Raw genomic sequence first — 14474 nt, forward strand, 5'->3', positions numbered from 1 at the left:
ACATACATTTCTATACTCAGCACAAATACATAGATTTCTATACATAGTACATACATTTCCATACTTAGTACAATACACAAATTTCTTTACTTAGTACAAATACATACATTTCCATACTTAGTACATACATTTCTTTACTGAGTACATGCGTTTCGTTACTTAATACATACATTTCTATGCTTAACACAAATACATACATGTCTATACTTTGTACAAATACATACATTTCTATATTAGTACATACATTTCTATACTTAGTATAAATAGATACATTTCTATACTTAGTACAAATTCATACACGTCTATAGTAAACTTAAATGCATATATTTCTATACTTAGCACATATACATACATTTCTTTCCTTTATACACACATTTCTCTACGAAGTACATGCATTTCTATACTTAGTACAAATACATACATTTCTATACTTGGTACGAATACAAACATTTCTATACTTAGCACATACATTTCTAGACGTTGTACAAATACATACATTTCTACACTTAGTACATACATTCTAGACTCAGTACAAATACATACATTTTAATACTTAGTACATACATTTCTATACTTAGTAAAAGTATATACGTTTCTATACTTAGTACAAATACAAGCATTTCTCTACTCAGTACATACATTTCTATATTTAATACATACATTTCTATACTTAGTACATACCTTTCTTTACTTAGTTCATATACATGCATTTCTATACCTAGTACAAATACATACATTTCTGTATTAAGTACATACATATCTATCATTCCTACAAATGCATTCATTAACGGGAATTTTATCGTCACGTTCAACGAATTTTATCCCGTTACTCTACCAAATCAAGTTAATGATACTACATGTCTTATTTACTAGTAGTATTCCTACCCAGAATGGTTTTTTACGCCGGTCTTACTAAGATTTATGTAAAGCCATTTTTTTTCTTTTTGAACCTAAAGTTTAGTTTCTCTAAATATTTCTCTATACGTAATTATTGCTAATTATTTTATCCAAATTCTATAAAAAGCATGTTCACCTGACTGTGGCTGTTTTATCCCTATATTTGGGTTCTACATTCTGCCTTATTGAGTCGCCATCTTGTCTTGTTCAGTTTCGAGTTATGGCGTTTGTCTTTAAAAAAAGAGGTCTTTGTTTCTGATCTTTCCTGAACAGCTCGCTATTCCATCGTTTTCTCACTGTTCTGCTTAAATTTAGTTAGTTAACATGGCAACTGTTTCTGTGGACTTCTTGTTAAAGAAACTGAAGTATACCCGAGAGAAAATATTATTTATATTTGAGCCTCTAGGAGATTCAAAGGAAATTGATGAATCCAGATATGTATTGTATAAGACCCAAGTAAATGAGCAATTGGCACCAGTGGACCTTCTTGAAGAGATGTTGGCCAATGCCTACCTGGAAGAAAATATCCAGGATGAAATAGTGGAAGCTTTCAACAAAGAGAGCTCAATATTCAAATTACAAACTCTAGAGAAATTGGCAAGACTTTCTCCTATTAAGTTAAATGGTGACTCCTGTCTTAAGTCTTTAACAAAGGACAAAGGTATTAATTTGACCCCGAAAATTGAATGTCCTAAATTCCACGATAAGGACTTGGAATCTAACAAATTAGCCTTCTTGTACTTTCATAGGGAGTTCTTGAACTGTGTTTCTAATTTGGATAACGACGCGTTAAAGCTGTTGGCATAAAAAAACCATTTATCGGGTTACGCATTCCAACTGATAAAGCATCTTTCTGTATCGGATAAGAATTATTCTGTAGCTATAGATCTACTATGTAAAGAATTTCTAGATGAAAACTGTATAGTAGAGTCTATCTTCTCTTCCTGGTTAGACGTGGACTGCTTATATGGCAGTTTTGCAGTGAAAAAATACTTGAATGATGTGAAAACTCAAGTACATGAGTTGAAAAATTCTTTTAAAATAGATTTCCTAGAGGATGGTTCCCCAGGGAATCGCTTGTTGAGCTTTATAATATTTAACAAGCTCCCTGCCTCGTTTAAATCAGAGTTGATTCATAAATTGGATAATAATTATCCATCCCTTGTACAAATTTTGGACAACAGTACCGATGTCCTTAGAACCTTGGAGTTTTGCAGGAACGACTCTAGAAATCGTAAAGTAGTGAATTATGGAAGAAAATATTTTCCCAAAATTAATCTTCCCTTGCAAAATAGGAAGCCCTCTACCTTGGAAAATTTTCACGTTAATGCGTCTAAAATTAAATATGGTTGTTGTTTTTGTCGATCTAATAATCACAGGGTTTATATGTGCAAATCATATCCAACCTATGCCGACAAGATAAAAAGATGTAGAGAATTGAAAATTTGTTCTAGATGTACTAGTAATCTACATATGGATAATGTATGTCCTCTAAAAGAGAAGAAATCTGAGTTGTGCTGGTCATGTAATGGGCCTGGGCATGTTAGTGTTATGTGTCCTGGATCGATTAAACCAATCATCTCTTCTAACGCTATCTGGTCGACTAGCAGTTTTTGTTACTTGTAGTTAACATTTCAGTAAATTTGTATGGCAAAGAAGTTACATTTAATTGTCTGTTAGATACAGGTAGTGAAAAGTCTTACTTGTGTAGTGAATTGTTACATGGGTTTTTAATGAGTTACTCTCATTGGAAAATCGTAAATTCAATGTTAAGACATTTCTAGGTAATGAGACAAAAAATTTTAATGTCAATTTTCCGGATAAATCAAGATCTGTGCCTTTTTTGATAGGCGAGCATCTGGATCTGTCCTTTCAGATTGAAGGACTCCGTAAAGTGGTCGCTGACTTAAAGGATCAAAATGTAAAGTTAGCCACAGATTTTTTGAATATCAGAGATAACGTTCTTCCTTTGCATGGTTTGGTAGGTATTGATATCATAAAATATATGGGACCCATGCAGAATCAAATTTAGAGACGGATTTGCGTTTGAGTTGTCTCAAGAAATAGTCTTGTTCAGGGACATTAATAACTTTAAACTCTGTCTGTCTGTGCAGGAACAGGCCGAGCTGAATTATAATCGTATTGTAGGAGAATTTTCTTCTTGCGACATCACGCACATCTACTTTGTCATGGATACGAAATCTGAATATTTCGACCCTTTGTACTGCTATGACGAATCTGCGGTTGAAAGAAACGTTGATAAAATATTTAGCTTGGAACCTTTAGGTATAATCGACGAAGTGACTAGAGATTACGATACGGCCGAAAATCCTGCAGATTTCGTCACAAGGGGTATTTCTGTGATTAAATTTATTAAAGAAATGGATTTCTGGTTAAAAGGCCCACCTTGGTTACATGCAAGAGTTTTGGTTTGGCCTAATTATAATTTAGAGTGTCTTAGCGAAAAGTGCCAAGAATTAATCACTGCCCACACGAGTACTGGAGAAGAACTAACAAATACTCCTATAATAAATTTGGACAAGTTCTTTTCTCTTAATAAATTAATAAGAATATTGGACGGTAGTTTTTCGGTTCATTGCTAAGTTAAGGAAAGACTATCATGATGATGCCATTGTCAAGTCTAAGTTATACTTGATTAGTTTAGCCCAGAGTCAATTCTTCGGTAAGGAGAGGAATTTCTTACAACAAACCAAAGTAGAAGAGATACCTCAGTTGATATCGAAATTCAATTTGTTTTTAGATGAAAAGAGTTTAATACAGTGTCGTGGTCGAATTGATAGTTCTGACCACTTTTCTATTGATGTGAAAGACCCTATTTTGTTACCAAAATCTTGTCATATTACGGATTTGATAATTATGGATTGCCATATTAACTGTAAACACTTAGGTATTGTTGCAACTCTTAGTAATTTGCGTACTGCTGGGTTTTGGATATGCAAAGCTAGACAGGCAATTAAAACTGTCCTGGCTAGTTGTGCCTTGTGTAAAAGGTATAATGCCTTGTCTTTTAGAAATCCGAAGGTAACTAATTTACCTAAACATAGGGTAAATCTTGTTAGACCTTTTCTGCACACGGGGATAGATTTTACTGGTCATTTGTGGGTTGTAGACAATAGTGAAGTTAAGAAAATGTATATCTTAATCTTCACTTGTTTTAATATCAGAGCAATCCATCTTGAATTAGTACCTGATATGTCTACCCATTCAGTAGTGTTGGCTTTCTTAAGATGTTGTTTAATCAGTTTGGTGTACCCTCACACATTTACTCAGATAACGCCTGTCCTCTGTCGCCGGTTGCGACTTGATTAAGAAAGTGTTTGTGTCTAATGAGTTTAAGGGAAGTAACGATACTTGTAGTATAAAACACCTTACTATTCCGATGTATTCAGCTTGGTTTGGAGCGGTATGGGAAAGGTTGATTAAGACAATTAAAAATTGTTTGTTTAAGGTCATAGGACGTAATAAGTTGGATTATTTCCAACTATTGACGGTACTATCTGACTTAGAGAAATCCATAAACGAAAGACCATTAACCTATCGTTGCTCTGACGATTCCAGTTTGGAAGTAATCACCCCTAGTGCGTTCATTCGTCCCTTCCATGGAAATACAGTGTTTTTGAATCTTGATGAAGAATCCTTTGCTGCGAGTCCTCCTAATCGCAATGATCTAATAGAAAGTTTAAAGGGTAGAGATTCCTTGTTGGAAAAGTTTAAATTGTTATGGTAGGAAGAGTACTTATTAAGTTTAAGGGAATTACAAGACTTGTATCAATCCAATTTTGAAAATAAGATCAGGATAAATGATGTTGTATTAATAAAAAGTTTGACTAAACCTAGACCTTATTGGTCCTTAGGAAGGGTAGCAAAGCTCAACTATGGGAGCGATGGAATGGTTCGTTCTGTACAGGTTAAGAAAGGAGATGGATTCCAGGAACATTCTATCAAACATCTGTACCCCTTGGAGCTCACTATTTCACATTCGTACCAAGTACCATCTCTTGATTCTACTGATAATGTAGGTGAAGAAGAGATTCATAGTGAATCTCAGTCGAAAACTGTTCGAGTGCGAAGATCTGTTAAAGACAGATATCCTGATTTCCTTTGGTATTAATTACATTGTTTGGAGTTTTCTTTTTTCTCTTTTTTTCTTTTTAATTAGGAGAGTGTAGAAATTTTATTTTCATTTTTCTTTATTTACCTCCCCTTCCTTTCCTCCCTCTAATTGGTGTATTTTCTTCTCTCTTTCTCCCCTTCTTTTCTCCCCCTCTCTCGGTGAATCTGGTGCTACTAATTCTGGCTGTGTCTCACGATATTCGATAAAAGGAAGAAGAAAAAAACACAATGGACAGGCAGAAGAAAAAGAAAACACCCGAGCGGTGTTAGGCTTTTGAAAACACCAGAGCAGTTTTGCGACCTTGGAATTACGACAGAGTAGTTTTGCGGCCTCTGCTTTACACCAGAGCGGTGTTGCGACCTTCGAACTAAAAGCGGTTTTGCGAACTTTGATATGCCAAAAGAAAAAAAAAGCAAGTAAAAAGTATATTTGTTAAAAGTGTTCTTTAAGAACCGCCAGAGGGACTGATTTGGCAGCACAGCCGAACTATACATTTCCTTCCTTTCCTATTTTTCTTTCTGATAAAATTTATACCGGTTTACCTTGGCCTTTTTTTATGTGATTAAATTTCTTTAAGAACACTTAGCCTCGTACAACGGGATAAAATTCGTTGAACGTGACGATAAAATTCCCGTTATCATTTCTATACTTAGTAGATGCATGTCTATACTTAGTACAAATACATACAGTTCTATGCTTAGTACATTCATTTCTTTACTGAGTACATGCGTTTCTGTACTTAATACATACATTTCTATATTTAGCAGAAATACATACATGTCTATACTTAGTACAAATACAAACATTTCTATACTTAGTACATTCATTTCTATACTTAGTATAAATAGATATATTTCTATACTTAGTATGTACATTTCTATACTTAGTACAAATACAAACATTTCTATACTTATTAAAAATACATACATTTCTATATATTGTATATGCATTTCTATACTTAGTACATATATTTCTATACTTGCTACAATAACATTCATTTGTATACTTAGTACAAATAAAAGTATTTCTATATTTAGTACATGCATTTCTGTACTTAGTACAAATATATACATTTCTATATTTAGTATGAATACATACATTTCTATATTTAGTACAAATACATACATTTCTATACTTAGTACGTACATTTCTGTACCTACTACAAATCCAAGCATTTCTTTACTTAGTTCAAATACATACATTTCTAAACTTAGTACAAATACATACATCTCTATACTTATTACATAAATTTCTATATTTACTACAAATACATTCATTTCTATACTTATTATTCATTTCTCTACTTAATACAAATACATACATTTCTATACTTAGTACAAATACATACATTTCTATACTTAGTACAAATACGTACATTTCTATACTCAGTATGTAGGTTTAGTGCAGGTTTCTAGAGCTTAGCTAGACCTATAAAACTTAATACACTTATCTTCCTTGGTAATAATTGCTTTCTTTCTCTCTATGCTAACAGATGGCAGTTATTTTATTTCTTTTTTTTATAAATAACCAAAAAGTTTTAGACCAATTAGAAAAAGGTTACTTATTCTTTTTTTTTTTTTTTTTTTTTTTTTTTTAAGTTTAAGACCAATCAGAAAAAAGGTTAATTTGTTTTTTTTTTTTAAGGTTAATTATTCTGTTTTTTCTTTAAAGCTTATTATCACCTACAAATGGACACATTGTTATTCCCAGTTCACATTTAATAAAAACATCAGAAATATGACACCACAAGTACAAATAAATACATGTCTATACTTTGTACATACATTTCTATAATTATTACAAATATATTCATTTCTATACTTAGTACAAGTACAATCATTTCTATACTTAGTACATTCACTTCTTACTTATTAGTACAAATAGATAAATTTTTATACTTAGCACAAATACATGCATTTCTTTACTTAGTACAGGTACATACATTTCTATACTTAGTACAAATACAAGCATTTCTCTACTTAGTACAAATACGAGCATTTCTCTACTTAGTACAAATACGAGCATTTCTCTACTTAGTACAAATACGAGCATTTCTCTGCTCAGTACATACATTTTTATACTTAGTACAAATACAAGCATTTCTCTACTTAGTACAAATACGAGCATTTCTCTACTTAGTACAAATACGAGCATTTCTCTACTTAGTACAAATACGAGCATTTCTCTGCTCAGTACATACATTTCTATACTTAGTACAAATACAAGCATTTCTCTACTTAGTACAAATACGAGCATTTCTCTACTTAGTACAAATACGAGCATTTCTCTACTTAGTACAAATACGAGCATTTCTCTGCTCAGTACATACATTTTTATACTTAGTACAAATACATAAATTTCTATACTTAGTACATACATTTGCATACTTAGTACAAATACATACATTTCTATACTTAGTACAAATACATACATTTTTATACTTAGTACAAATACATATATTTCTACACTTAGTACAAATAGATATATTTTTATACTTAGTACATACATTTCTATATTTTGTACAAATCGATACATTTCTATACTTAGTACATACATTTCTATATTTTGTACAAATCGATACATTTCTATACTTTGTACAAATCGATACATTTCTATACTTTGTACAAATCGATACATTTCTATACTTTGTACAAATACAAAATATTTCTATACTTAATGCATGCATATCTCTACTTAATATACGAGTTGCCAACAATAAGTTTCCAAACTTTTTTAGTGTGGGCATTATTAATTATAGTACACACATTAAACCTTAGTCCCGTTCTGAAGTAATCTCCTCCGGCTGCAATGCACTTTCTCATTTCAACAACTTCTGAAAGGCCCTATGGTAGTCCTCTTGTGTGAGCGTGGCAATGGCCCTCGTCACAGCCTTTTTCATTTGCTCAATTGTCTCATAACGACAGCCTCTAAGGTTTTCCTTGAGCTTAGGGAATAACCAAAAGTCACAGGGAGCAAGACCTGGACTCAAGGGAGGATGAGAAACTGTTTTGATGCTCATCTTGGTCAAATAGTCCTTGACAAGGATGGAGTTGTGGACAGATGCATTCGTGCAAGTCTTCTGCATCTTCAGTTTCTTCATGAATAATTGTGTATACAGTTCTCACACTGACATCAAACTGTGCACTTATTGTCCTTATAGACATACACGACGGTCCTTATGCATAAAATTCATTATTTGGCCAATCAACCTTTGTGTTCTGACTTCTTTACTCCTCTCACACGTCTCAACCTTCCTCACAGACTCCCTGCCTTCTCCGAATTTTTTATGTCACTCAAAAACTGATGCTCGATTTATGCAAGAGGGTCCAAAAGTGGTCTGAAGCATTCAATACGTTTCTGTGGCATTAAAACAGAATTTTATTGCATTTCGTTCTTCTAAAGTGACCTCACATCCAGATTGCATTTTTGAAATTCACTAGCTCTGATAATCAGGCTTTAGTACGGTGTATTCCAAATCCTGGTGTAGTTGTTCCTTTCAACCTGAAATCATAAAAATTGGTCAGTCACCTCATAAGATGTATAGCAATAACATATTGAATTTTCAAGAGCCTAACCCAATTTTACATGCCTGTACAAAAAATGTCTGGAAACTTTTTGAAAGCACCCCATATTTCTTTATTTAATATATACATTTCTCTACTTAATGCATAAATTTCTATACTTAATACTAGGGTAGTTCCAAAAGTAGACTTGTATTTTTTAATTCAAAAAGTTGAAGAGGTATAAAGACAAGCGTGATGCCATAAAAACGAGTGACCTTTTGTGCTCCAGAATTTATTTTTCTACATAGTCACCATCATTCTCAATGCACTTTTTCCAAGAATTCAATGACATATCTCTACTTCTGACGCACGTTCATGACAGGGGTTACTTTCTTAGTCTAACGCTGTCAATGTCTGCACAAGAGAAATGAAGCTTTATGGCATGCATGCATACGTTCAGTCATCAGAACAATGCAATTTGCAATCCCTTCGGATCCATTTTGCCGGAATCAAAAAGTACAAAATATTACTTTTGGAACGCCCTCATATAATACAAAACTAGCAGGGCTGCTGGATGTTGTCCGGGTGCTTGAAAACAAAATGGAATAGTTTTAAAAAAGATGTATAACATCTTTCTTTTAAAATCCTCTCTCTCTCTCTCTCTCTCTCTCTCTCTCTCTCTCTCTCTCTCTCTCTCTCTCTTTGTTTATTAACAGGCAAAAGTAATAAAACTAATGGTAAAACAAAAGATTTGAATAATCCATTATAAACAATAAGGGAATATTACCGATAGTAGTAATACATTTTAAATCCTAACTGGAGAGAAAAAGTGAGCATGAAAGATAAAGAGAGAGAGAGAGAGAGAGAGAGAGAGAGAGAGAGAGAGAGAGAGAGAGAGAGAGCAGAAGAGAAAGATGGGGAAATATAGAGAACAAAAAGACTAATTTTAGGTTTTTTTTTATCTTTTTATTTGTTAATTTAACACTAGTCCAAACTCAGTGGGTGACCACACAGGTCACATTTTGTTCTAGTTTTATTATGATAAAACAAAAATTAATAAATTAGAGAATCATTGAATTTTTTGTAAAATTTTATTAAGAAAAGTTATGGTTTAGCTTTTTGTTTTCAATTGCATTCCATACAGAAATCTGACAGACATAGACACTACAAATTTACATATGTGTTTGGAAAATCGATAACATAATTTTGGGATTATGTTCTCTATGCATATATAGGTCCGTAAACACTTGATTTCCAAATTAATACAGGGTAGAACGATAAAATTGTTGCCATAGAAAAGACGACATGATTCCATTTCTGTTTGATGACAACCAGTTTTCTTTTTTTGTTGCAGACCATCTACTAGTTAGCCAGTTGTGTACAAATTCCAAGAGCGATAGGAGCCTTCTATCATGTTTGAAAGTGACATGATGTTCAATCAGAGGCATGCCGTTGTACAACTGATGCGCTCTACTAATCAAAGTTATGACAACAGGAACATTGCCAGCACCCTCAAAATGCATCGCTGGATTACCACGACTAACAGGAATGTGCCCAGAGTTATAAAAACAAAGTTTCCGGCCACGGTTATGGTCTTTGGTGTGGTTTCAAGTGAGGGCCACATCATACCACCTCACATCTTCCAAGTCAGCTTGAAAGTCAACACCAAAGTGTACCTAGATGTGTTGAAGAGTGCGGCGATCCCTTGATGCAATCAGGTGGCCGCTAACAGACCTCAGGTGTAGCAGCCGGATTTAGTGCCAGCCCACAAGTCCAAATAGACCCAGGCTTGGCTTCAGAAGGAGTGCTACGATTTTGTACTCTTCTCTCACTGGTCCCCTCCTCCTGCGACCTAAACCCGCTAGACGACTTCGTTTGGTCATGTGTTGAGAACATCACCAACATGACCTCCCACAACACCAAAGCCAGTCTAATCACCGCCATTTGCCAAGTATTCACTGAGCACTTGTGGAAAAGGCATGCTCTCAGTTCTGGACCCATATCGAGGCGGTGGTTGAGGATGAAGGTGGCTACATTGATTAGATGTTAGCTCTACTACGTAATAAAGTTACCTGAATTGATTTTTTAATAAAAGTTTTAAAATAAATTTGTAGTGTTATTTTATTTAGGGCAATAATTTTATCGTTTCACCCTGTATATACCATTAAAATAAATACTGATCTCTATTCTTTATTATAAACATCTAATATGTACAAAGTGTGTGAGAATACAATGTTATTTCTACATATGGAATAGATAAGCACTTCCCAGTGACAGGATTACGCGTAAAATAAACCTGAGTCTGGTATTGCCGTATACATCAAAACGTAAAATGACACCAAACATATACATAAGTCGTGAGGATCAGAATGAAAATCTAAACATCATAATCGATCGAGACTCCTTTGATAGCCTACATAGAGGACTCGGTTTTCTAGAATTACCCATCTGTTGAACACATTACCATATGGCTGCTTCCCAGCTTACTACAACATGGTCGTTTTCAAGTCCAATGTAAATAAATTTTTGTTGACCCATCCTTTTAAAGGATCAAATTCTGACCAGCTTCAATCATCATTACCAATTATTCTGGTGTTGCCTCAATTGGCAACTTGCTGCTCATTAAGTCATCCTCGAGTAGCCTTTGGGTCTTTATAAGTGGTTACTACTTAGTAAAAATAAAGCTGTATGACTCAGAATAAAGATATGAGCTTCATAATTGATAAAGGCTCTTTTGATAGCCAACATAAGAACCTGGTTTCCTAGAATAACCCATCATACTACAACAAGTCCAATGTAAACAAATTTTTATTTAGTCATCCTCTTAAATAACCAAATTCTGCTAATTTTCCACCATTACAAATTATCACGGTGTTGTCTCATTGGCCACCGGACACTCATTATCCTTTATCCTCGAGTGACATTTGGGCCTTAATAAGTAGTCTCTCCCTAGTAAAAAAGAAAAAGGAAAAACAAAATAATACATACTAAATACAGGTAAATAAATATGATTAGCACAGACCAACGACCACATAAATGAAGAAATGGGACCCAAAACAAATTGGCGCTTCTACACTATCAGAACGAAATTTTGTAGTCGATAGATGGAGTTTTCAGATAAAAACAATGGTTTCTACTGATTCTTTTTGTCAATTCTAATAAATTATAATGTTAGCTTCCAAATTATGCAGTTGAAATTACCTGAATATTACTGAATTATTAAAAAAAACAAAAAACTTTTATCGTGTTAGCAAATGAAAAATTGCCGCCATCTCGTTTAAATCGAAACAGAAAATTACCTCCGTTTTGAACTCTCCCATGTTTTTCCTCTTCATTTTCATTAGATTCTATTTTTTATTTTGTTCAATAAATAATTTTCTAACTTATCGATTTTCGTAATTTTTTGACATAATCATCTTAAAAATACAAGGAATACGTAGATACCATTGTTTTCATGTGAAATTCAGTATTACAATTTCTGAAATTTCATCCCAATAGTGTAGAAGTGCCAACAAATTTGACTAATATTACAAAAATACCCACCTCCCCTTCACACGCAAAGGCTCACCTGCATGTGTAGAATATCATCTTGTTTTTTTTTTATCGGTTTCCCAAGCATCATTTATAGATGCTTTTTATTTGTGTCTTTTTTTTTTTAATTAGAATTTTCTCACTATTTTAGTGAGAACAAGTTTTGTGCTGCAAAGAATCCAAAATCTACAAACAGAAATCAAGAAATATTACCAGGTGAAATTTATACGGTGGACAAACAATGTGAACTTGCTTATGGAGAAAACAGTTACTTTGCCAGAGTAAGTATGATTTCACTGGACTGCTGCACCATACATTAGTCTCTCTCTCTCTTGGATAAGCTGCAAAAAAAGGTCCCTAATGAAATAGGCCCCACACTGTTTACCAAGTGCTACTTTGACATAGGGAGCTACTATCGGGGACATAAGTTGCAGAGATACTATGTAGGGAGTCGAGCAGCAAGATGTCTGTTCACATTAATCTTGAACTTCTGCATGTCAGTACAGCTAGAACCCGAAAGAGAGTTCCAGAGTCTAGCAGTTCTGGGGGAAGAAACTATTAGAGTAAAAAGCCTTCTTACATCTAGAAATCTCTATTATGTAGGGGTGGGATTTTGCTGATTGTCGGGTTTGTCAGGGGGTATTTACGTCGAGGGGTACAAGGGCTTGTAGTTCGTTGGAGCATTCACCGTTAAAATACTTGTAGAACAGGGAGAGGGATGCAACATTTCGTCAATGGGACAGAGGTTGAAGCTTGGATGACAGTTCAGGACCTATTAGGTTGGGAACTCTCTTCTTCAGGAACGAGAGACTAGTAGCAGGTGCACCAGCTCAGATATGACAAGAATACTCCATACATGGGTGAATGGTGGCTTTGAAGAGATACAGGCTACTTTCAGGCGTAAGTAAATTTCTAGCATGGTAGAGAAAGTCCACCTTCCTCACAGCTGCCCTGGTAATGCTCTCAATGTATCTATTCCAACTCATGTTCCCTGTGAACATTAAGCCGAGGAGTTTGAAAGAAATACTTTCAGGTAATGTATGTTTAGTCATAGCTATTGGTGGTTGAGAAGCTTTCCTGTAATTATTGAAGGAAACAAGCTTAGTTTTGGCAGCATTAAATGTGACCATCCATTTTTGTCCCCATTCCACTACAGATTGGAGGTCTTCCTTGAGTGTTTCTGCTATTTCCTTAGATATGTGTTAATTTATTTTCTCCTTGTGCCTGTTATAGAGCGTGGTGTCATCAGCAAATATACTCATCTCAGACAGTTTTATCAGGAAGGTAATTTATGAATATTTGGAATAATAAAGGTCCAAGGATAGACCCCTGAAGTACATCCATATTTATGTCATATTGTTTAGAGGTACGACCGTCGAGGACAACCTGGATTCTTTTCTTATTTAAGAAAGATTTAATTATGTTAAGTATTCGTCCAGTGATACCGTATGATCTGATTTCCCTGAGGAAACCATCATGCCATACCCTGTCAAAAGCCTTAGATATATCTAGAGTTACCGCTCAACCTCGCAGTCAGGAAAGCAAGATTTATTAAGGCATTTGTTGTAAAGTTTGAAGAGGACTGGAGCAACCTCAGCGGAGCATTTTTTTAATAGCACAGCTGGAATGAGATCGGATCCACAACATGCTTTTGAGGTGTCTAGGTTTGTTTTATGATATCATGCACCTGAGAAAGGGTAATTTTCAGATCATCCAGTATGACATCAGTCCACAAAGGAAAGTCAGGGAGAGAGTGGTTTGCTTGCAAACCAACTGGCCTTCTCGGTTGCCGTGCAAACAACCTCATGATTGTTGGATGGTGGGGGAATTGCTGATTGCCAATTAGTTACCACACTGTTGTAGATTATCCAGAAATCACAGGTTCCTAATTTCTGTGCTTCGATGCGTTTTCTGGTGGTTTTGGTATATTCTCTCTTAGCTGTCGCTATTTCTTTTTTACAATTACTTCTAGCTTCTATATACTTTTGTCTGTTTGTACTGAACTGACTTATGTTGGTTAAATCTGCGGTATGCATGCTGCCTTTGTGCAGTGGCAGCTGCACAAGTAGAAGTAAACCATTGGGGAGAGTGTGTGTTGCGATAGAATTTCCATGTGAGAACATGTGCTTCAATTGCTGTTTTGAACCACTCAGTTGTCTCATTTGCACACTGTTCAGTGGGAAGAGAAAAGATATTTCCCCATGGGCATCTCTGATGAGATTCCTGATGACTTCCCAGGTCCCAGGTCTTGCACTCTGCCATTGAGTCCATCCTCGCCTCTTAAATATACCACATTTTTAGTAGTTATATATATTTGTGGTCTTTGCTTGGTTTTTCATCTGGTCTAGTGGAGTTACTTACATAATATTATGTTTAAGCCAGTTTAAAGTCACGTTGAGAGAATCTTA

At 34.6% G+C, this 14474-nt stretch overlaps 1 protein-coding gene across 1 annotated transcript in view; it reads left to right on the forward strand.

Moving 5' to 3' along the window:
- LOC145293015 (uncharacterized) overlaps window positions 1–14474 on the forward strand; it is a 125075-nt gene that overhangs the window by 76053 nt on the left and 34548 nt on the right. The window contains exon 12 of the mRNA XM_080139291.1: window positions 12218–12347. Within this exon, the coding sequence (XP_079995417.1) occupies window positions 12218–12347 (130 nt within the window). The remainder of the gene's footprint in view (window positions 1–12217; window positions 12348–14474) is intronic.

Source organism: Euprymna scolopes, chromosome 14 (genome assembly GCF_053919585.1).
Source record: "Euprymna scolopes isolate OS-2025 chromosome 14, ASM5391958v1, whole genome shotgun sequence".
NCBI lineage: Eukaryota > Metazoa > Mollusca > Cephalopoda > Sepiida > Sepiolidae > Euprymna > Euprymna scolopes.